At 39.2% G+C, this 23,586-nt stretch overlaps 2 protein-coding genes across 4 annotated transcripts; one reads left to right on the top strand and one right to left on the bottom strand.

The window, feature by feature from the left end:
• Nucleotides 1–1,914: 1,914 nt before the first annotated feature.
• Nucleotides 1,915–8,597, bottom strand: LOC121521408 (cytochrome P450 2K1-like). Its single transcript, XM_041805371.1, has 9 exons — nucleotides 8,391–8,597; nucleotides 7,951–8,113; nucleotides 3,691–3,840; nucleotides 3,450–3,610; nucleotides 3,176–3,355; nucleotides 2,709–2,850; nucleotides 2,446–2,630; nucleotides 2,186–2,327; nucleotides 1,915–2,102 (listed from the first exon to the last, which is right to left on the bottom strand). Exons 1-9 carry the CDS (start codon nucleotides 8,595–8,597, stop codon nucleotides 1,915–1,917), a joined length of 1,518 nt encoding a protein of 505 aa, XP_041661305.1.
• Nucleotides 8,598–11,036: 2,439 nt separating this feature from the next.
• LOC121521409 lies at nucleotides 11,037–22,830 on the top strand. Of its 3 annotated transcripts, XM_041805373.1 has the most exons (9): nucleotides 11,038–11,120; nucleotides 14,260–14,568; nucleotides 14,656–14,913; nucleotides 15,046–15,141; nucleotides 16,050–16,139; nucleotides 16,222–16,250; nucleotides 18,248–18,310; nucleotides 21,733–21,905; nucleotides 22,343–22,830. In XM_041805373.1, the coding sequence occupies exons 1-8, from the start codon at nucleotides 11,060–11,062 to the stop codon at nucleotides 21,862–21,864; spliced, it is 1,038 nt and encodes a 345-aa protein (XP_041661307.1). In that variant the 5' UTR covers nucleotides 11,038–11,059; the 3' UTR covers nucleotides 21,865–21,905; nucleotides 22,343–22,830. The 3 variants fall into 3 exon arrangements, with proteins under 3 accessions (XP_041661308.1, XP_041661307.1, XP_041661306.1); XM_041805374.1 differs by having other exon boundaries at nucleotides 11,037–11,120; nucleotides 14,263–14,568; nucleotides 21,733–22,830; XM_041805372.1 differs by having other exon boundaries at nucleotides 21,733–22,830.
• The last annotated feature ends 756 nt before the right edge of the window (nucleotides 22,831–23,586 follow it).

The following is a 23,586-nucleotide window of genomic DNA, read 5'->3' as shown; positions in this document are numbered from 1 at the left end:
GAAAGTTGGCAAAATGGGTTAAAGTGGTATAAATTGATTTTTAAAAAGCTAAAAAGTGGCAAAAATGAGTTGTGACAACACAAAAAAGGCAAAAATTTGTCAAAAAATTGTGAAAAGCTGTTAAAAAGTGGCAAAATAGATGCAAAAATGGCTGGATAAAGTCATGAACAGGGTTGAAAAATTAGTAAAATTGTGGCAAAAATGGGTTAAAGTTGTAGAAATGAATTAAAATTGACAATAAATCAAAGAAAAAGTGGCAAAAATGGGATAAAATTGGAAAAAGGGTTGGAAGCAAAATTTTGAAAAGGGGCCAAAATTTAGAAAATTTGTGACAATGGGCAGAATGTGGGAAAACGCATTAAAAGTGGCAAAAAATTAGTTGCAAGAATTTGGTGGATAAAGAGGTGAAAACGAGTCGAAAATGGTAAAAAAATAAATAAATAAATGGCCAAAAGGTAGCAAATTGGGTTAAATGATGCAACAATTGAAAAAAAATGGCAAAATGGGTTACAAATAGGCAATAAAGAACAAAAATGGGTGGAAATGATGCAAAGGAATTAAGGAAGGCAAAAAATTTGTGTAAAATTGCAAAAATGGGCAAAGATAATGAAACTATGCACTTTATTCAACTAAGTTTACATTTATCGTGTTACGTTTTTCCACATTGTGAGTTTTGAATTGTCTTTTTATGTGTTACCTGCAGAAGCTCTAAGCATGTAGATTAGCAGTTTTGCTCACTCTGGCATTTTTACATTTGTTTTTATACTTACAGGTGCTTCTCAAAAGATTAGAATACAATTCTAAATATATTTGTTACAGTTCTACAGTTAAAAAAGTTAAACATTTATATGTTCTAGATTTATCTCATACAACATGAATATTACAAGGCTTTTTTTTGTTGTAATCTTGATGATTACAGCTTACAGCTAGTGAAAATCTAAAATCCACAATCTCAAAATATTAGAATATTGTTGAAAAGTCAAATTTTATGTCAGTTATTTCTCTCACTCTGGCTCAGTTCACACAACCACAATCATGGGGAAGACTGCAGATGACAGCCGAAACATGTCAAGGTAAAAACATCTACAATAGGTTGTCTGAAAAAAGAAACCCAAGTTAATACAAGTGTGATGTTTCTGTGTGGAGCCAATCCTGACCCAGACAGCATTATCACACTCACATGGGCTAAGATGAACAAGAACTGGACTGTTGGTCCAAAGTCCTGTTTACAGATGAGAGTCGATTTAACATTTTATTTGTAAATCAAGATCCCAGAGTCTTGAGGGGGATCTGAGATCCCAGAATCCTTCAGAGCTTAAAGTCAAGTGTTTCCAGTCTTAGATTACAGTCAGTAATGGTTTGAGGTGCCATGTCATCTGCTGCTGGTGGTCTACTGGTCTTTATCAAGTCCAGAGTCAACCCTGTCAGCTGTCTACCAGGAGATTTTAGAGATCTTCATGCTTCCATCTGCTGAGAAGCTCAAATGAGATTTTGAGTGCCTTTTCACCCCCTCACAGTGATGCCAGAACTACCAGAAACTGGTTTACTGACTGTGGTGTTCCTGTTTGATTCTGACCTGACCCCATAAAGAATCTCTGGGAAAGATAAGAGACACCAGACTCAACAATCCTGATGAGCTGAAGGCTGCTATCATAGTGACCTGGGTTTCATAACATCCCAGCAGTGCCATGGACTGATCGCCTCTGAGCCATGTCACATTGATGCAGTAATTAGTGAGTGTATAAAGAAGCATGATTTTACAAATGGTCAACGTTTCCCTATCATATATTCTGTTTTTTTTTTTCAAACAGCCACTTGATTGGTTCTGAGTGGTTGTAATTACAGTCAACTAAGTTCTCCTTCTGTTGATCACGGCCTTACTTAGGATTATAATATTTTCAATCCCTCATGCCCTCACATCCGAGGCACAGCGCACAGTTTATGAGTCGGTGGCTCGAGGAAAAGAAGCAGTTGTGGATTCACGTCCATCTCATCCTCTGAGACTCCAGGAGGAGGGGTGAAACGGAAGTGTTGGAGGAGTGTAGCGAAGAAGATGAAGAGCTCCATCCTGGCCAGACTCTCTCCGAGGCAAACTCTGCGACCTGTGAAAAACAACAAAGGTCTCAGTTAGTTTGATGGTAATGAACTTTAATAAAGTGGGAAAGTGATGCTAGTGCTAACAAACCTGCAGAAAAAGGCATGAAGGCATCTTGCTTGACAAACTTTCCGTCTTTGTCCAGGAAATGGGCGGGGTTAAAGGTGTGAGGCGTTGCCCACTCGCTCTCATCAAACAGGACTGATGACAACAGAGGGTACACCGTGGTTCCCTGAGGACAGGAGGAAATGAAAAGTTCTTCCTGCAGAACATCCATGAAATGACTAATAATACACAAATACAAGAACTATTACACAAACAAGCACTAGATTAGATACTCTAAGTCAGACCTTCTTAATGAAGTGGCCCTGGAAGGTGACATCCTGGAGTGTTTTATGAGGAATAGCTATGGGGGCAATGTTAGCCACTCTCTGAGTCTCATGGATGACCGCGTTGGTGAAAGGAAGATTCTTCCTGTCTTCAAGCTGCACCTGTTGACTTCCAATAACTTTACCCAGCTCCTCTTGGACCTGGTCTGGGAGGGAAAGCTTGCCGTCATACTGATGGAATATTCTGCACATCTGTGTTGTTCTGGATATCTTAAACTTCTTACCCTGTATTTCTGGATACCTCGCCATGAACAGAAGAGCCCATCTCAGTGTTATTGCAGTTGTATCAGTCCCCGCAGAAAATAGATTGGAAACCGTCATTAACAGGTTTTCATCATGGAAGTGACTGCTGGTAATCCCAGATTCCTGCAGGTAAAGACTAATGAGAGGTAATCCTTAACACTAGACAGAACCACTTAAGAGTAGCACTAAGTTTTGCACACAAAATGCATCAAAACTCAATATTATCTTCAGTTACACCTGCATTACTGTGAACGTCCTGTAACTTTTAGCCAGGATGCTAGCTCCTATGCCTCTGATGAAATACTCATGCACTGATATCACCAACCAATCACAGCTGGGGAAGGCCCGTTCTATTCTACGGGTAGGCCTCGTCATGTAGAAGAAAATCAAATTCTAACAAGACAGTTGTTTCCAAATACTCATGATATGAAAAGTGGAATTCTCTAACCTCCAGATTTTGTTGTCGGACCAGAAAGGCGTCCACCAAACCTCTGCACCTCTCTGGACTGAGGGTCTCTTTTAAATGACTGAACAGCTTTATGTTCTGTTTCCTGGTGGCATCGCCCAAACTGTGAAACTCCTTCCTGTCAGAAATCCATCTGAAGAGCCATGGAAAGATGTTATACACCTGCAAGAGATAGAAATGTATCATTTTTATTTAAAAATCAATTTTCTCTTAATCCTGTAAAAGCTGTGCTAGAAAACAACATGTGAAGCTGTACCTTCATCAAAGGGGAGCCCATGATCGGGCCCAGTCTGTGTATGCGATTTAACAGGGATTTAAACTCGGGACTGTCATATTCAAACCTGCTGCCATAAACCATGGAGCAGATAATGTTAGCGATAGGACGGTACATGGGCTTAGACGTATCAAAAGCTTCACCTGCAACAAGAGAAAAAAATAATGACACTTTCCTCTGAATTAAATCTACAATAGATGCTGAGAGTTAAACAGACATTCACCTTTGAACTTCAAAAACAGCTCGATGAGATGCTCACATTCCTCTGCTATCTTGTCCTCACAGGCTCTCTTACCCATGCCAAAGTCTTTCAGGTTTGCCAAGGCGAAACGCCTCATCTCTCTCCAAGAATCTCCACTTGACCACAGAATACCTTAAATAGAGAGAAAAACAAATTAGGGCCAAACGTTCAAGGTTAAAGGTCATTCATAGCGTCTCTATTATCTAGAAAGGTAAAAATGTGCAGATAAGGGTTCCAGCATTACAGAGATAAAAACAACAAACAGCAATGCAGACTCAAAGGTCAAGCCATGTCCAGACAAAGTATAATCAAAACTAAAACTGATTTTTAAAATAACTTTCAGGCATTCTTCCAAGTCTAGTGCATCATTTTGTGTCAGATTAGTTGGGACGAGCTACAGCTGCAGGTAAAAAAGTCTTCTTGTGCTCATTATCATAGGATCGTTTACCCCAGTTAGATTTCAGAATACCATAAAAACTGAACTTTAGAACGCGTTCATGTCCATGACTGTTATATTTTAACTTGTCACATATATAGACACCTTTAGTTAAATATATACGACCTGTCCTTAAAGGACTCTTTCAGTCTGAAGGCTGCTTTACTGTCAAGATTAATGAGTGAAAAACTCATTAACCTCACCTTTCTTAAACTTGGTGTTTTAAAGACACCAGCGATCAGTCTTAAAGCTACTGCAACAGCCATGACAGCAATGAGAGATCAGAATAATTCTGTTGATATCAAACACTTAACACCAGCTTAGGGAGAAATGCACCAAATACCACTCCAAAGTGGACGGTTTTGCTGAAAAAAAAAAAGCAGAATGCAATGATTTGTAAAGCTTATAAACCCATTTTATTCACATTAGAACAAAAGCAACATGTCCCTACTTTTCTGAGATGTGTTGCTGCCATCAACTTCAAAATGAGCTAATATTTTAAATGAAACGGTAAAATGTTTCAGTTTCCACATCTGATATGTTGTTCATGTTCTGAATGAAATTTATTTGACAATCGTTGCATTCTGTTGTCATTATTATTTTACAAAGTGGAATTCAGGTTGTACCTCTGATATTAATAAACACAAGTATGAACCTGAAGTCCAGTCTAATTATCTAGACCAGTGGTTCTCAACCTTGGGGTCGCACAGAGAGGTGGTCTCTAGATTCCCTAAAAAACAAACTAAGAATGTTTTTAGATTACACTGTTGCCACTTTACATCAATTTTAACCCATTTTCATCAATTTTCCTCTTACTTTTACCTCATTTTTGCAGTTCCACCGCTTTTGTCTGCCTTTTTGCCACTTCTAAACCAATTCTTGCCACATAAGCCTAATGTTGCCTTTGTTGACCCATTATTGCCACTATTAACCCCTTTTTACCACTTTTTACAGCCAATTTTCCCCATTTTACCTACATTTCTGAAATGCCCACTTTTGCTAGTTTAACCAATTTCTGCCAATATGTGCCTGTTTCTCTTTCTTTGATAACAAAATTTTGCCAGTTTATGTCAATTTTCCTTTCCATTTCACCAAATTTCTGCACATTTTTTTGCCATTTCAAAGCCATTTCAGTCATTTTTTAACTTCCTTTCACCACTATTTATGCACTATTTTTGCCACAGATTTTTTTTTCAATTTTTATGTGATTGTCGCCACTTCGAACCCATTTCTGCCACTTTTAAAATCCAATCTCAGCACTTTTTCCGCAGTTTTTGCCATTATTAATCTGTTTTAGCCATTTTAACCCATTTTAATTCTATTTTTTTAACAAAAGGGATTAACATTTTTAAGAAGGCTATTTACTTCACAAATTATCCAAAAAAAAAAAAAAAAAAAAAAAAAAAAAAATATATATATATATATATATATATTTATATATATTATAAGAGGGGTTATTTTATCAGATTAAATACAAAACTTGGTTATCACATCTTAACTTTATAATGGATCATGATTTTGCTGACCTCCATGGTCCCCCAGTTTGGCCGGGCCCCAGAAAGCCCTCCCATTTATCCCCCCTTATGGACAGCCTTGTCTGCACATGACTATTCTTGAATGCGCATGGACGTGTTCAACCACCTTCAGGTACAGTGGGGTTCCCCGGTCTCTGGCACCTTTATTTTGGGGGTCGCTGGCTGAAAAGGTTGAAAACCCCTGATCTGGACTGTATTAGAGCAGTAGCAGTGGTTCCCACAGTGGGGGGATGCGAGACACTGATAGGGGGCGAAGAGAATTCTACTATGATTTAAAGTGGTACGTTGTATCCATGACTGTATAAAATATTGATAAAATGAGTTCAATTCAAAAGTAACATGTAGTTAATCCCCTCATAACTGGACACCTCAAAGGGCATTAACCCGCTTATACCATGGTCACTTGCCAATGAAAATAATTTAAAAAACGACTTATTTATAATTTCAAACATTTTGTGATCAAAATAGAAAGTTGTAGTAAAACAACAACTTCTTTCCCCTAGCAACGCCTGAGGGCTTGACTAATAACTGGAATAGCCATTCCAATCCCATAACGTTCTTCAACGTTAAGTGAGGGTTGATGCCGGTCCTCAGGCTGGCGGCGCTGTACTCCCTGCTCCGAAAATATGACTGTCTCAGGTTGCTATAGTTACTCCTAACAAAGTAACGGCTAAACGCTGCTGAGCATTAATTTGGAACAGTGAAAAGATTTTTTGACCGGGACTACTTGAGAAGTTCGAAAGGTGTCCGTATATCAGAAGTTAACTGACACCAATGGAATTTCTAGAGCCAATCAGAATCTTGTGTTCACCAAGACCATAGTATAAGACAAGTTCAAATATAACAGTGATGTCATGAACCCGTTCTAAAGTTAATTTTTTATGGTTGGTGGGATTCTGAAATCTTACGGGGTTAGTTTTGATTTTAAGGCTGTTTGTTTGGGACAATGAGATGTAAAACTGCATTGTTCGAGTTCTGGAGGAAACAGAAAGTTGCCACTGCTGATTGGTCAGATAGTGTGACATCACTTTCAGTGACTTTGACTGATTACTGAGTGGCTGAGAAAAATCTACTGTGTCACAGAGAGTTGGGAAGAGGCCAAGAAGGGAGTGGGCATGTATGGCTCCTAACCCCATAAAGCAGGGGTCATCAAGTATCTTTGCACAAGGGCCAGATTTAGTCCCGACAGAAACTCAGGGTGCCGGACTTTCAAATACACAAAAATTAAATCAATATTTAGGTCTGGTAAACATATTTATATCTTCTTTCAAAATGCAGGACATTTTTAGTCATTATAAGTGAGGTCAGTCCTGGTTATCTATCATGCAGCAGACCACAGGGAGACAGGCCAGAGAAGGAGCCCTCCACAATCATGATTTTGCACTAGTATTAACTCATTTTAACCCATTTTTGCCTCTTGAGCCCATTTTTTTCCATTCTTTAACCCCTTTAAACCACTTCCTGCATGTTTTGCCACTTTTTAACCTCTTTTTCTTTACATTTTTCAACAATAGTTGCACCTTTATCCATTTTTTGCCACTTTTCACCCACTTTTGCTATCCTTTAACCACCTTTTGCAACTCTCCTGCCAATCATTTCCCTTGTGTGCCACTCTTGAACACCTTTTCACTAATTTACCGAGCTATTTTTGCTGTATTTTTGCCACTTTTAACACATTTTTGATACTTTTTGCCTCTTTAACCCAATTTTTGTCATTCTTTAACCAATTTAAACCACTTTTCCTGCATGTTTTATCCCTTTTGTGCCACTCTTATCCATTGTTGACACTTTTCTTCTATTTCTGCCTATTTTAACCCATTTTCATTACTTTTTAAAACAATTTTTGTCATTTTTAACCAGTTGATGATACTTTTTGCCTCTTTCCCTCTTTAACCATTTTTTGCCACATTTTAACCTCTTTTCACCACCTTATCTGTTAATTTTTGCAGCACTTCTGCCAACCTTAACCCTATCTTTAACATCTACTAATTATGACTTTAAATTTCAGTAAAAACAGATCGAATGTTTAGTCATTCTAAAACTATTTCAGTATTATTGTTTGTGGGACGGGTTTAACAGCTGCAGACATTTAAAGCCAAAGGAACCTCCTAAAACTACTACAACTTCTTTTCCTCCTTTTCTGAATTTAATGATCTTTCAGTGGCTGGACAGGAAGCTTTGGGGGGCCTAACATGGCCCCCTGGCGGCCAGTTGATGATCAGTGCCATAAAGCGTTCAGGTCAGAGCCCAGTCGTTTCTGTCTTTTCTTACCGTGTCCCTGATTTCTTTCATTCAGGATAGGTAGTGGATCTCTGCCTCCAAACTCATCAGCATGGTTTACAAGTGCCTCCTTCACTGTTTTATATCCTGCCAGCACCACCACTTTCTTCAGACCCAAGTAGACCGTGAATACCGAGCCATATTCTTTGGAAAACTGGGAAACAGGACATTTGTCTCAAACGTATAAACAGGTATATATACAGAGAAAGGAGAAGAACAGACAGCCTGCTTCAGGCAGCATTTTGTTTGTTCTAATTTTTTTTTTTTTTCAAATATGTCCATTGTCTGACAGCTAGGTCAACATCATGGATCCAGATTAAGATTAGGTGTCACTTTCGCTGTCAGAAAATCAGATCTGAATCACACAGGAGCAACAAAACCATCATTGACCTGCAGTGTAAAATCTACAGTACACCTTGGCTCTGGCTCACCTCTACCAAAGTGTTGTAGGGTATCTTGCGGTCCAGCTGCAGCAGGTTCCCAAGAATTGGAAGTGGTTTTGGTCCTGGAGGCTCCTTCCTGTCGTCCTTTAGGTGGAAACTGAAGGAGGAGATGAGACAGAAGAGCAGCAGGACCAGCAGACCCCCGAACACAGAAACAGAGCTGGAGAACAGGAGAGAACTTTCAAGCAGTCCCATGACAGATGGTTTTCTTCATATGCATCAACAGATAGATTTGCTTGAACCACATCCAGCAGTGGCAGCCTTTGGTTTGGCCCTGGACTGAAGAGAGAGGTCTTTTGAGGCACTAATCAACAATTAACTGTGTTTGTTACTCATTAGAAAAGTTTCCAGTGAAATGGGTTCAAAAGTCACAAGAACAGAAGGCATGGTGGCTTTTAGTTCTTTGAAGTAGAGTACATAAATGAGGAGGAACTAAGCCCATGAGGAGCCTTGTAAACCAGTCAGCCAGTGAATTTACCTGCCATTCAAAGTTTGGACAACATTAAAAGCAGACTGTAAAAACTCAAAGGCCTGTGTAATCAGTGATGAACAGCAATAAATAATGGTGTCATCTGCATAAAAAATGGTATGTGACATTTTACAGGTCATCACACATATTGTTAATACAAATAGAAAATAAACTAGGGCTGCAAGCAGCACTGAAGGGTCCTCACACCCTGGCACATGTCCGAGTGTGCCGCAACCGCCTGTGTGTGACAACAGTGGGGTGTAAGCAAACCCTTGCTGCTGGCAGAGTGACAAAGGTGGATGCTGGTGTGTAGACGTGACCAGGGAAGGATTTATTATCATGTAAAATTTTAAAAAGGACAAACATTTTATCTTAAAGGTGCTACTGGGGTGTTACAGTCGGGGGCGCTACAGCAAAACCATGAAATTAACAAAGTAATCTGTAGAGAGGCAGACCCTGATCATATAAGTGAAATTTAAAGGCAATCAGATGTTTCATATGAGAGTTACACCCACTTCCTGTCTGATGGTGAAGGATCAAAATGGCCACCATGGCCACTGCGGTATCTGTTAAGGCCCATTCATGCTCAATGTTAAATACGGATATGGACAGAGCCTTCTATCCGTGCTCCGCGTTCATTGCGTCCGTATGTCTGCATGTTTTGATAAAGCTTACCGGCTCCCCCCCCCCCCCCCCCCCGTGGATGCATTGGTTAACATCTATGCCAACGTAAAGCAAGTATGTGAGCAGTGACGGTAACATCGTTTGAAAAGGACATATATATTTTCGTATGTAAAGGGAGTACAAATGGGCCGTTAATGAAACATGTCAATGTTTAAACAGATATTGAAGACTTGGAAATAGCAAAATGGGAAAAGTGGCAAAAAATAAAAATGCCAATAGGGGCAAAATGCTAATAGCAAAAGGCAGGATAAAAGTGTCAAAAATGGGCAACATTGCGTTAAAAGTGGCAAAAAAGGTGAAAATTGGCACAAACAAGGGGTTAAAGTGGCAATAGAAATAAGTTAAAGGTGGAAAAAAAATTGTCAAAGTGGTTAAAAAAAGTGAAAATAGGAATAAAATGGGAAAACTTGGTCAAAAGTAACATATAAATGATTTACAGGTGGCAAAAATGGACAATAAGTGGCAAAAACGTGGCATAAAGTCAGTAGCAAAATGGGGGAAAAAGCTGCATTTAATGGTAAAAGGCAGCTTTAATGGCCAAGAAATGACAAAAAAAAGGGGGCAAAACATTGCTAATAGCAGAAAGCAGGATGAAAGTGTCAAAAATCTGCAAACAGTGGTATTACAGTGTCAAAAATGGGTGAAGTTGCAAAAAGAAGTTGAAAAAATGGGCAAAAAGCAGTAAAAATGGAAGAAAAGGGGCATAAAAATACAAATGGGGCAATGGAAATCCACAGACAAAAATAAAGGTTGACAATTAAGTTTGACCATTAAAGCCTACTACAAAGGAAAAAAACTGATTAAAGTTTCCCTTTTTTAAGGTTTTCTGGGGAATAATATTTCAGAATAAGACACAAAAGAGCCACATGGAGCTCAAACCGCACATGTTGAGCTAGACTATGACAGAAATAAGATTTCCTATGAATACCGCTTCCACAAAATAACTAAATCAAAAATACACCCAAGGCCTCCCTCTTCTTAAACCTCTAAAGCTTCACTGTCTGGTGAGTTTAAGCCTCACTGGAGCGTGAAACCACCACACAGTAGTTCTGGTTCCTGTGTTAATATGTTTTCACTCTGTGTTCATTCATGACAAAGACCCACACTTTTACAATCAACAGAAAACAGAAACTATGGCTGAAACAGGGAAATGGAAGTGGGTTCTGGTTTCAGTTGATTTAGTTATTGAGACTTTTACCCTTAAAGCCAAAATCACACATTTAGTCTTTTTTTGTCCTCTCTTTCACTGGTGGTAACCTCAGAGAGTGATTCCTGAATGACCGCAATGTAAGAGGAAAAAGTCTACTGCAGTCTGTTCAGGAATAAAGGACTTTTCTTCCTTTTTTAAGAAAAAGAAAAAAATCTCATCAACGTTACAGTTAGCTCCTGAGGGAAGAAAAAGAGAACACAGAGACAATGAGGAAGTGACACTTATGTGTTCTTACAGGAAGGAACGTTTGTCAGTTATGTGCCCTGCAAAGACAAAAGGAGACAAAGCGACACGATGGCTGATTTCAGAGAGAATAAGATGATTTTCTTTCTGGTAGCGATACTTCAGCTTACAGGTAAGAACAACCTACAGAAATGTGCTTTCCTTCACATTTAGACACATTTTAGACCCAAATATGGGACAGAAACACAAAGAAAAGACGACTTCTTGGTCTGGGCATCAACATTTCTCTTCCTTGTGAAGGGGGAGTAAAAATTCAGATTAGAGATCTGAGATTACTAAAAGTTAGTGGAAACCCATTAGCCTAAACAATTTTAGTTTTTTCCCCCATAAATGTGAGAAATATCTAGTAATGAAAACAATATATTTTAATGGATGAAGGGGACGAAAAATCCTTAGTTTACATATGTTTAACCCTCTGAGCCATCTGCATTTTTTTAACCATTGTGTCTCACCTGGACTTTTAGTCTTAAAAAGCTTGTAAAACAGCAACCCTGTGGTTTATGGTCATGCTCTAAAGCGCCAACACAAGCTGATAACTTCAGCACTGCAGAGTAGGAGCAGTTCATTGATGTCACCTCAGATTCAACAATGTCATTGAGAGCCTTGGCTACGCGCTTTCCTTTTGCAGCATCCTACCTGTGTGAGAAAGTTGATTTTTTCTGCTGATGCTGCAATTAAGACAAAAATAAATCAAAGCTGGACACTGAAAATGGCCTGAGGTTGTCACTCAAAGCTGCATCCAAGACTCAAGAAGATCTGTAGCACCAAAAAAAGAAGTTGGTGAAATTATGCAGGACTTATAAATCTCAAAGATGCTTGTTACGTTTGTATTTTCAGTGTACTGTTCATCATCAGAGACTCAACATTTTTAGGTGTTATGTTGTGGTAAAGTCTTAAAAAAGGAATTTGTGAGCAAAAGTTGTGAATGCCAGTGTGTTTGTCATACACTTACGTGTTTTTACATCTGCCAAAGAGGGGACAGACAACAAAAATTTGTGAATCACTGATTTAAAGGGAGGTTTCTGTGCCAAAAAGGGAGAGAGAGAGCAAGCAAGAGATAAGGAAGTAGCAAGCACGGTTCTGAATCATCAATCATGATGCTGCTTCCTCAGATTAGAAGTATTGCCCTGGCAAGTCTTGCACTTAATGCCACAAATGTTGCAGCATAATCTGCATGTATTTTAAAAGGTGGAGCTGTACCTCTGACCTCCTCCTTTCAGACATGTTTGCTTTGTTGGTTGAACAAGCTGCTACCGATGTCATTACGCTGTCATGTGTGCAACGCTGCGTTTGTGCCCAGCATGAAAAATTGCCTACTGTACCACTCTCTCACAGTCATGAGGATGCGTTTAGGTACCAAAATATGGTACTATTTGATTTAAAGTGAATCAGTACTCGGTAAGACTGGTGGACTTCTGTCAGTACCTATAAAAGTTCTGAAAACGGTACCCATCCTTGTGTATTACATACCACAGACATTAATTGCACAAACTTTTTAATTTTTTGTACAAACTTGTTCTTCCTTCTCTTTGGAACCTAAATAAGACTTATAATCGTTCTGTGACAAAACGTCTCCAAAATATTCACATTTTAACAAAAAAAGTCCTTGGGCTTTTGGGAATCCAAGTCATTATTCAAAGTAGTTTCTGTCTGCAGAGACACAGGGTGACACGTCACAGCCTCTCTGTGTCTTTTTCTCTCCATAATTCAGGCTCTCTCCTCCGGTTTCACAGTGTTTGCACATGCGCTATTTAGCAAAGCATGACGTGACGATGGAACAGCCTGCCATTGGTCGTCACAGCCCAGTCACAATGCATTCTGGAAAACAAATAAGCAAAATGGTGGGCAGCATTAGCTGCAAGCTGCAGGAACAATCAGTAAATGGATTATAAATAGATAATAAGACGTCTAATATTGGAGTTACTGGTGTAGATTTAATTTTTTAAGACCTCAGAAAGTCAGCCAAGTTCCAGGCTTGCTAGAAAACGTTCTGTAAGAGCTACGGTGGTGTGGATAGCATCATTAGAAAAGCACAATCGAGGGCTTTCAGAGAAAAAACAGTATGAGGCTACGATGTACGGTTCAAAAATTTTTAACCTTGAAAAGCATGTCTTCTCTTGTTGTATACATAAATGGGTTAACATTAAAAAAAAAACATTTATGACTGCTTAAAATAAAAAAATAGCTTTTTCTTGTAATTTGTTAAAATTCAGAATTTTAGCTTTGAAATTATTGTAATAAATACTGTCTCACAAAACGTGGAGGGAAGAATGCAGGCAGCACAGAATTATGTCTCATTAAATCTTATGATGAAATGATGAAAAATGTTTCATATAAAAACTGAAAAAAATCTTGGGAACTGAAAGACAGGTATAAATATAATTCTGTAGCAATACTACTACTGTAGAAGAAGCAGGACAAGACTCTCCAGGAGATCTGAACAAACAAGAAATTGTTTTAGTTCAGATTTACAAGTTTTAACTTAAATTTGCTCCCAAACAAATCTAATATTTGCCAAAGACTTTTCAAATATGAGAAGGTTAAAAAGTTGCTACCAGCGATATTAACTCAATACAAAAAGAAACGAAATCTGTATTTGGTAGTTTATTTCTTTGTTGTCACAACGCTTCTTGGCATTAAACATTATGATTATGATGCCACATTTGTAAGGAACCTACATCTGTGGGATGAGCAGCAGAGCTGAGTATATGGGTTGCACCCTCGAAAAAGTTTCAAATTTTCTCTGCCAGTACCAAACTGCTTGATCTGCCATTGAATCTGTTTGGTAGATTGAATGACTGAAGTCTGAAGAAATAAGACATACTGGAAATTTAAAAATGTATCCATTTAACAAACAGGGGCCTCAGTAGCGTGTGGAAGAACCATACACAGCCACAACAGCCTGGCTGTTGAGCCTTTTGGCCACCCAGTCTTTGACAAAGTGGAGAACCTTCACTGATTTTGAATGACTGAGCATTTCAGGAGTCTTTCCTTTGTACCCAATTATGGTACTATCACCTGTCCCCAGAAAACGTATTTATCTGTGGAATGTTCTGGGTTTTCAACTCTTTTGGAACATGTTTGATTTAAGGATGTGTGTATAGTTAATTAAATCAAAAATTATGTTTACCATGTTGGATATTAAAAATCTTGTCTTTGCTGTGTATTCTGTATGGGGTTTGTAAAGATGCACAGGAGCAGAAAACACATTTTATAGTTCATGCTTTTCTGTTCATGTCTCTTTTAAACAGCAGGGACTGGAGAATATTCATCCCTTGTCATCAGAGATGGAGTCAACGTCACTTTACCTTCAGGACACGTGGTGGATGATGGGAGCAGATGTGGTAGTATTAACTGGATCTGGAGAAATACACAAAACCCAGTAGATCTGGTCAGAGGAGGGCGGATTCTCCCAAATCCTCAATACTCAGGCAGACTGAGTCTCACAGCAAACTGTTCTCTGGTTCTAAAGACGGTCACAGAGGCAGATGTTGGTGTTTACTACTGTCAACTGATCAGTTCAGGACAAGAAAATCAGGTGGAACTCTCCATCATTCAATGTGGGTTTTTGTTTATCTTCAGATCAAACTGTTCTTTTAGACAATGAAACAACAGAATGATATTTACATGTTTTTGTTTTTTATCAGTGACTAAACATGAAGATGGTGATGAGGTGGTGCTCGTCTGCTCTGTGTCATCGATTGATTGGTGTCGACACAAAGTGAGGTGGATTTATGACGGCACCGATGAAAGACAAACTGAGACATCACAGACTGATGTGTGTAAGGAATCGGTGCGGATTCCTGCAGGGAAGCTTCATTTACCAAAGTGTGAAGTGACGGATGGTTATAGTAGTGTAAAACATCTATTTGGAGTCAACTCTCAGCCCTCCCTCAATAAAGCAGGTGAGATTATAATTACATTACCTTGAATAGTTTGTATATTCACTGTGCACATTTGTGTTTGGTTTAAAGTTTTATAATGAAAAAGTATCAAGGCTGTCTTACAACAATTTTTTCATTTTCCACTGTTTCTAGGTATGGATGCAACAGGAACATCAACAACAGCACCAAAATCAACAACCAGGAAAGGCCAAATTACAAGAAGCAACTCAAAAAAGTCTGCAATGGACGGTAATTCTAACCTGACAAATCAGATACAGTTTCAAATAAGCATAGCATGAAGGATATTTAACATTCATCCATATGTAGAACTGGGGGATGACTGTGGCCACCCTGGACGTAAGCCTGGCCACTCCAGTCATGTATGATCTTAGGGGATTTTTGTCTTGGACAGAAGTGGAACCATTTGTTTACAGCTGGGGAGCGTATTGTAGGTGCACACACCTCCTTCAGCTGTCTACTCCTGATACTCCATGAGTAACTCCAGAGCTTTGATAGGTGAAACCAAGCCAAACTATCATAACTAGTCAGGATTATATTTTTAAGTCCATGCTTGAATTAACATTATACAATCTGACAGGGTTTTTATATTAGTATACTTAATCATTTTAATAGCTCTGTTGCTAAGTCTGCATATCTAAGCTTTTTCCTTTCACAAGCTTCCTCCACAGAATCCTCCCATGGAAGCGTCAGCATGTTAGCCACATGTTCTCTGACTGGTAGACCATAGCACCATGTCAGACAGGATGGGTCCCCGTCAACCCAACATTTTCAGTTCTGGGGTGATGGTAGGGCATCATGGGTAGCCCCTAACAGGAATTTGACACAACTACCCTCCATACTCCATAGGTCCATCCTCGTCTCTACACCCTCCTAGTTCATCCGCTGTCCCTCCTTTGACCTTATTAGATCTCTAAACCGTTTTCCTCAATTTAAGTTATAAAATGTTTCTTAGTCCAAAGCACCTTAAAGCCTAGCTTCCTTGCCAGCTCCCTCAGCGATCTGTCCTTAGAGGTACATTGCAGACTGAAACCTCTAGTTGGTGATATAGCTGCTGTTACCAAGTACCTCATACAACAAAGCTTGAAAAATATCAAAATGACAGTGACATGTTTTCAACGTTTTTATCTTGTCTCCAGGATGGTGGTTGTACCTCATAGCTGCTGTAGGTGCAGTGATATTTATATTAATAATCATTGGGCTGTTCATCTGGTGGAAGAAGAAGAAAGGTAAGAAAGTCTCATCGGCAGAAGTTTTTAAAAATCTGGATTCCTGTTGTTGAAACTAAACTTGACTTTTTGTCTTTCTTAGGCAAGAAAACAAAGACGGGCAACAACACTGTGAGTTTAACAACAAGTCAAATCTGTAGTTTTGCCTTTATAGGTTGTTTGCAGTCATGTGATCTTGATTTGGAGCAAATCTCAGATGTGGGGCAGGAAGTGAAGAACACTGATTATAATGAATGGGAGCAGAGGACAGTCGGTGCCTGCATGGACCTGTATGCATACTGCTAATTATTCTGAGAAATAAAATCATTCAGTGTCAAGCCAGGACAATTTTAGTTTCATTCAGTTTGTTACTTTTAGTTATCATCATCATCATCATTAGAATGATATGACCGCAAAGAACCCACTTCTGAGCTGAGCCAGATGATCCAGATCTCTTAAAAAAGAGGAGGATTTCCCATCACAGTGAGCAAGGCTGGTCAGAAATCAGTTTGGAAAACACAAGCAAGATCAGGGTTTAATATGCAAAGCTGTGACAAACTGTACTGATTTAAACTGTATAACCTGGTGGAAACTGATCTTACACCATCGCTCACCCAGGCTTTAGAAGAAAGCTTCTATTCCACGTCTGCTGCCGTTTCGGTCTGTGTATTTTCTGGCAGATCCATTTCCTGATTGAAACCAGACTCAAAAATCAGGAGAAACTCTCGTTATTCTGTTTTATGTTTTTGACCAAATATGGAAAAAAAAACTAAAGAACAAGCCATTTTTCCATTTTTTAATTTATTTTTCAGATTTTCTTTTTTTTTTTTTGGTTGCAAAAACGGAAAAAACAAATTACATTTTTTTAAATTTTTTTAAAAAAGGGGTCCAATTTTTGTTTTTTCAATTCCATTATTTTGTTTTCTTCATTTAATGAATTACTTGCAGAAAAGGAAATCATGTGACCAATGGGAAAAGTGAACATATCAAAATAAAAGCCTCCATGTCAAAACAAGAGGAAATGGAAAAACAGCTTTTTTTTGTTTGTTTGTTTTTTTCAATCTTTGGACAAAAATGAAAAAAAAATGGAATAATGAGTTTCTCCCCATTTTTTGAGTCTGGTTTTAACCAGGAAATGGTTCTGCCAGAAAGCACACTGACCCATTTCTCTGTGAGATTTTTAAACCTTTTTTTTTTTTTTTTGCCTTAATGTGTCACTATCTCAAGGACTCTGAAGTTGCTCAATTTTTTAAAATCAAAATTCAAATAGTTGTAAGGCCATAAACTGCACACCACTTTGGCATCTGGGCAGCACTTTTTATGCAGAAATCCCTCCTTCCCCCCCATCTGGAGCTCCTCACTGTGACATCAATTGCACAGAGCTTTCAGATAGTAAGGAATGCATGTTCATAAGTGGGTGCTGGATCCAAATGTGCAAGGACAAAGATGCAAAAAGGTCTGCACACCAAGCTCCCATTAAATAATTTATGTTGCAACAAGAGGCATTTTGAGCGAACATGTTCTTCAAGTAAAGTCAGAGGAAGAGCGTGATGACTAAAACTTCACGTTTTTGCTAGATGAATATCTTAGCAGGAACTTCCTGTGTGAGCATTTTTTTTTTTTTTTGCTTCTTTACTGAAAAGACAGCTGAAAGAGTAAATGCTGTGAGATGAGAGTGAAGTATCACAGGTATCAAAGTGCCTTGGTCTGACTAAACCCACAGCGACTGTGATAAAAACCACATCTGTCTAATCTCAGAGAAACACCTGGACCTCACTTAGCATATGTTAACCACTCACAGCCACAGCCTTTCCTTTCTTACACTAAAAACTGTGACACTCATTCTGTGTTCATTCTGTGTTCAGGGGCAGAGCTCAAACCTCACACTGAACCGTCAGTCCACTCCAGAAACCAGTCTAGACATGGAGAGATCACACATGAACGCTTCTGCTTTACTATTTTTGGAGTTTCTGCCCTCAAATGTTGCATGAGTTGAAACTGTTTTTTATAACTTCATCTTACAAGAAAAGGGAAGGAAGCTTGTTCAGATGCATCAGAGAAGAAATATGAGGCAGGAAGTGAGGCCTGTGAGTCTGATAAAACCCCATGATGTTGTCTTCACTCCACAGGAGGATCCTGAAGTTTCATATGCATCTGTGAGCTACACCAAGAGGACAAGTAGTAAAGCCCAGGTAAGCATAAATAATGGGTGGTGTGGTGTCTAAGCTTCATAAACAAAGCAGTGAGTCGGGCAGGTTAGCTTCTTTAAAACCAGAAGTGACCATATTTGGAGGAGAGGGTGGAGCCAGAGAGGTTTGACATTGAGCAAACACTGACTAAAACATCAGTGAGTCACTGAGTTGGTTCGAGTTTGTCATGATAGCTGGCCTCTGCTGGTTCTTTATCAGACTGAAGAATCAAAAGATCGTTTCACACGTTCACTGCTGAGGATTTAGGGGCTTTCTCTCAGGGCAGGGTGTCTCAGGAAGTGGGACATGCAGTACAAACAGCAGGAAGGGCAGCACGGTCCAAAGCTCTGAAGACAGCTGTGCAGCTCTAAATCAGGGGTGTCAAACTCAAGGCCCAGGGCCAAATCTGGCCTATGGTACAGTTATACCGGGCCTGTCAGATCATATCATATTTTCATTATAACTGGCCCACTGGTTTGAGGTCTGCAGATTCCCTCCAGTTTAAAATTTTTTAACAATATCCTTGTTCTGTCATAGAAATAAGAAAAAATTAAAATAATAAGATAAGAAGTCAGGAATGTGGGAAAATAAATTTCTGTTTTCATTTCATATTCCTGATTTTGCATCTCAGGGTTATCACGCAAAGTTATGGTTTTGACATTTAATTTCATATTTTGACCTTTTCAATTCACATTTTTTAAATTTTCATCTTATTTTTACCTTTTGAGATCTCCATTTTAAAATTGTAAGTAATATTTTGACTTTTAAACTCAAGATTTTAATTTTTTTTCTCACGTTTTAACCTTTTTTTTTTTTTAATCTTCTTACCTTGACTTTTATCTCATATTTTGGCCTTTTGGTATCCTCAGTTTTAAATTTCAAGTAATATTTTGACCTGTAAAACTCAAAATCAAAATGTTTTTCTCAACTTTTGACATTTTTAACCAATAATTTTGAATTGTATCTCATATTTTGCCCTTTAAAACTCATGATTTGAAATTTTTATCCCGTGTTTTCACCATCAAAAATCATGATTTATGAATCATGATTTTTTCCCATGAAATCTCAAAATCCTTTATCATCAGTGCGAAGGTTTTTTCCCCCATAATTCATTGCTGGTGAAAATGAGATTGACAGTTTAGGGTTAAATGTTGACCATTTTCAGACCTCAGGTTGGACCCAAATTCAGAACTGGGCCCCTGCTGTGATTGAGTTTTATTGAAAAAATACCTCAACCCATAAAAATCCTGATTGCAAAAGAGCTGGTACATAGTGTAAAATGGTAATAACAGCAGAATATAGTGATTTACAAATCCCTTTCCACCTATTGTCAACTGAACACAGCATAAAGACAAGACAAACTCATTAACTTTATTGATTTTTTAGAAATATACGCAAGTTCAGAATTTCATGCCTGTTGCGTGTTCCAAAAAAGTTGGTACAGGGGTGAAAAGACCAGCTAAGTTGTGGAATGCTCCTAAAAACCACCTGGGAAATTCCACTGTTAGGTAGGTTAATTAATAACAGGTGACAGGAGCATGACTGGGTATAAAAGGAGCACTCCGGAAAGGTTTGGTCATTTGGGGCAACTGCGGCTCAGCAGGTAGAGTTGGGTGTCCCACAATTGAAAGGTTGTGGGTTCCAGTCACATGTTTGATATGTCCCAGGGCAAGACACTTAACCCCATTTTGCTCCCAGTGCCTCGTCAGTGGAGTTTAAATGGCAGACCTTCCCAAGCAGCCTGTGCCATTGGTGTGTGAATATGGAGTGAAAGGGTATGACTGGGTAGGTGTGACCTGCAGTGTAAAAGCGCTGTAAGTACTCAGATGACAAGAAAAGTTCTACACAAGCTCGAATCCATCTACCAAAATCAATTTTGGTGCAAGGTTGTCCATTTTGTGAAAGACTGTGAGGGTAAATGAAAAATCAGCATCATTCTGTGATGGATATTACTATGTGGACTCCAGAGCACTTTAGAAAGCCATTATCAGTTAACATAGTGCATCGCTGCATCTACAAATGTAAGTTAGGACTCAACTAAGCAAAGGCAAAGCCTTCACTGTTGACTGGGGGAGAGAACTGCCTCCCTTGATGCCCTGGCTCTCAGAAAAGCACTATGAAAATGCTATTTTGGAAGCCCCCTATGGTGAATAAACCATGATAAAGTGCTCTCCAGGGTGTCCTGTCTGTTTCCCTTTTATTCTGCAACACTTGTAGGAATCCCTTCAAGTAGACATAGCAAGTGCCTGATAAAGTGCCCCATAGGATTCTCTTCCAATAGCCATGTAATCCAAATACCTTCTATGCCACATTGCCAATGATAACTGCTTCAGTAGAGCAATAGCAATAAATGCTAGATAGCTCAGAATTCCTCGTCTGCTTTATTACAGAGGTGGAATCATATAATAATATTTTTTAATCTTAACACAGGATTCTATTTTACTAAAACTATTGCCCCACAGCATTAACAAGCAACCTATTAATCATTTTCACCCTTGCCCCTCAAACCACTATTTATAGTCCACCACTATAAACTATATCAGCAACATCTAAAGGCCCTTCCTCTGCACTTAAACTCATCTCAGATAGACTGATCTAGAGTGGAAAAGTGTACTGTGGTCTGACAAGTCTACATTTTAAATTGCTTTTGAATATAATGATCATGGAGTTATCCAGGCTAAAGAGGAAACGCACCATCCTGATTGTTATCAACATTAAGTTCAAAAGCCAGCTTCTGTGATGGTGTGGGGGTGTTTCAGTGACCATGGCATTGGTCACTAACACATCTGTGCAGGCAGCGTTATCACTGAGAGGTACATACAGGCTTTGGAGCAGCACGTGTTTCCATCCAGACGACGTCTCTTTCAGGGAGGTTCCTGCTTAGCTCAGTGAGACAACGCCATGCCACATTCATAAATGAGTTACAACAGCATGGCTTCACAGTAAAAGAGGGCAGGGCCGGGACTGGTGGACTCTGCATCCCATTGAAAATGCATGGAGCATGAAGAAGTGTAGAGAATGCTAAAAGCACCCCAGCACAGGTGAGAAACTTATGATGTACATCCAGCAAGAATGGGAAAAAATCCAATTGAAATACTTCAGCTGTTGGTATCTTCAGTCCCCAGAAGCTCACAGTGTTGTTAGAAGAAAAAATGATGAAACACAGTGGTAAACATGACCCTGTCCCAACTTTTTTGGAACTTCTTGCAGTCATTAGATTCTGAATATGTGTGTATTTCCAAAAAAAACCTATGTTTTTATTAACTCACTTGTTTTTTCTTTGGTATTCCATTGAAAGACTGAAAAGGATTTGCAAATGTCTGCATTCTGTATTTATTCGCATTTCCACAATGTCCCAACTTTTCTGAAATTTGACTTTGTATGTAACCCCCCTGTATGTGCTGTGTTCCTTTCTGTCTTTACAGGTACAAGTTAAAACTGATAAAGATGAGGGTGATACAGTGACATACAGCACTTTGAAAGTGTCCTCCTCTTCTGCCGGACCCCCTGCTGACCACGCCACCATCTACGCCACTGTCAACAAACCATGGAAGTAAACCACAGCACCAACGCTCTGGAGAGGCACTGCTGCTTTGGAGTGAGGACCAAAATCTTCAGTAGACTTTGACAGCTTGCTAATACAAATTAATTCATCTGTTAGACCTCTGTGTCAACTTACATTAGATAAGGATACCATCTTCTTTATTCAGACTCAGCCAAGCTGGCCTCACTCCTAAAGACTTCATCAACAACCAATGGGAGCCAGTGTTGTACATGAGCATGTTAAATCAATTCATTTTTCAAAACATGAATGTGATTATAGTGCAGTCTGAAACACTTGGTGGTATTGTGTCTCCTTCAAGCTTGGGTCCTCTACCAGAGGCCTGGGAGCCTGAGGGTCCTGTGTACTTCAGGACAGAGATCTCAGGTCTCTGTCTACTGGAGCCATCGACCCAGCTTGGGGGTTACAGCACTCATTGCCCCGGTTACTGTGCTGCCTTCACACCCCATATCTCTCTCTCTGTCTTCCTCCAGCCATTGGTATTTCTCGAGCTGGTGTTCCATCACCAACTTGTTAGTCTGGATCTGGAAGTCCCACAGGATCTTTGCTCGCTTGTTCTCAACCACCTTAGGAGGCATCTTCCATCTTGACCCTGGGACCCCCACTCCAGACTCAGCACAAATGTTCCTGTACACTATGCCAGCTACCGGGTTATGCCGTACCGTGTATTCCTGAAACTAAACTGATTTATACTGGAACTCGTGTTAAAATTTAGACTATCTTTGACCCTTAGATATAATTAGGCACAATCTTTGCATTCTGTTTAGAGTTCTTGAATCAGTTTGTGTTCTGTTGATGCAACTGGTGTGAAGCTGTACAAAGATGCGGATTTTCACTCATTTCGCAAAATCATTACATTGACCTATTTGGTATTGTGCATAAGAACAATACTTACATCCCTTGGGGACAAAACTTGCCCATTTAAACCCATTATAATTGCTTATTTTGATTGCAAATTTTCAATACCATGTATCACTGTTACTGAAACGGATATATGTGTATATATATATATATATATATATATATATATATATCCGTTTCTTTTCTTTTTTTTCAAAGATTTATTTGGGCTTTTTCATGCCTTTATTAGAGAGAGGTCAGTGGATAGAGTCGGAAACAGGGAAGAGAGTGGGGAGAGACATGCAGGAAATAGTGCCACGGGCCGGATTTGAACCCGGGTCGCCTGCGTACATGGTGCGCAGCTTAACCACTGGTTACCAGCACGCCCCCCATATCTGTTTCATTTTTAAAAAGTTTTCCGTAAATACGGGATCGTTTCAGAGAATGTCCGCATAAGCACTGAACCACTGAAAACGACTGAAAAAGCTGTAGTATATATGCCAACCCTGTAAGTGGCACTGGAATGCTGCCACTGAAATGCACCAAAAGAGAGAATAATATTACTGAAAACTGCCACAAACTTTCTCCTAGTTGCCCTTCTGGTTGTTGTCTGCAGTGGATTTTAGAACATCTGGTGTCTGCTGTTCTCGATGGTGGTAAAGGAGCATCAGATTCTGCTTTAAAAGCCATAATAAGCTCGGTAGCTTCTGCAGCACAAACACAATCCTGTAATCCACCATTGTTGTTTTGGTTCGACTGTGCATCCGCCTTAAGTGGGCAATGCTATGTGTGACATAATCATTTCAAGAAAGATATGGTTGGCTGTCCACACAGAGACGAAATAGTAAGTGTTTACAGATTTGTTCACTCTGGGACC

Source organism: Cheilinus undulatus, linkage group 14, assembly GCF_018320785.1.
Source record: "Cheilinus undulatus linkage group 14, ASM1832078v1, whole genome shotgun sequence".
NCBI classification, from domain to species: Eukaryota; Metazoa; Chordata; class Actinopteri; order Labriformes; family Labridae; genus Cheilinus; species Cheilinus undulatus.
Note: the sequence above shows the minus strand (reverse complement) of the source record. Positions and strands in the feature narration are given on the sequence as shown.

Excerpts from the sequence above, each read along its gene's own strand:
- LOC121521408 (XM_041805371.1), bottom strand. The coding sequence starts at position 8,597 with ATGGGACTGCTTGAAAGTTCTCTCCTGTTCTCCAGCTCTGTTTCTGTG. Across the intron at positions 8,114-8,390 it reads CCTACAACACTTTGGTAGAG|TTTTCCAAAGAATATGGCTC; the intron begins GTGAGCCAGAGC and ends CCTGTTTCCCAG. Across the intron at positions 3,611-3,690 it reads GCTGTTTTTGAAGTTCAAAG|GTGAAGCTTTTGATACGTCT; the intron begins GTGAATGTCTGT and ends CTCTTGTTGCAG.
- LOC121521409 (XM_041805373.1), top strand. The coding sequence starts at position 11,060 with ATGGCTGATTTCAGAGAGAATAAGATGATTTTCTTTCTGGTAGCGATA. Across the intron at positions 14,569-14,655 it reads GGAACTCTCCATCATTCAAT|TGACTAAACATGAAGATGGT; the intron begins GTGGGTTTTTGT and ends GTTTTTTATCAG. Across the intron at positions 15,142-16,049 it reads AAAAAAGTCTGCAATGGACG|GATGGTGGTTGTACCTCATA; the intron begins GTAATTCTAACC and ends TCTTGTCTCCAG.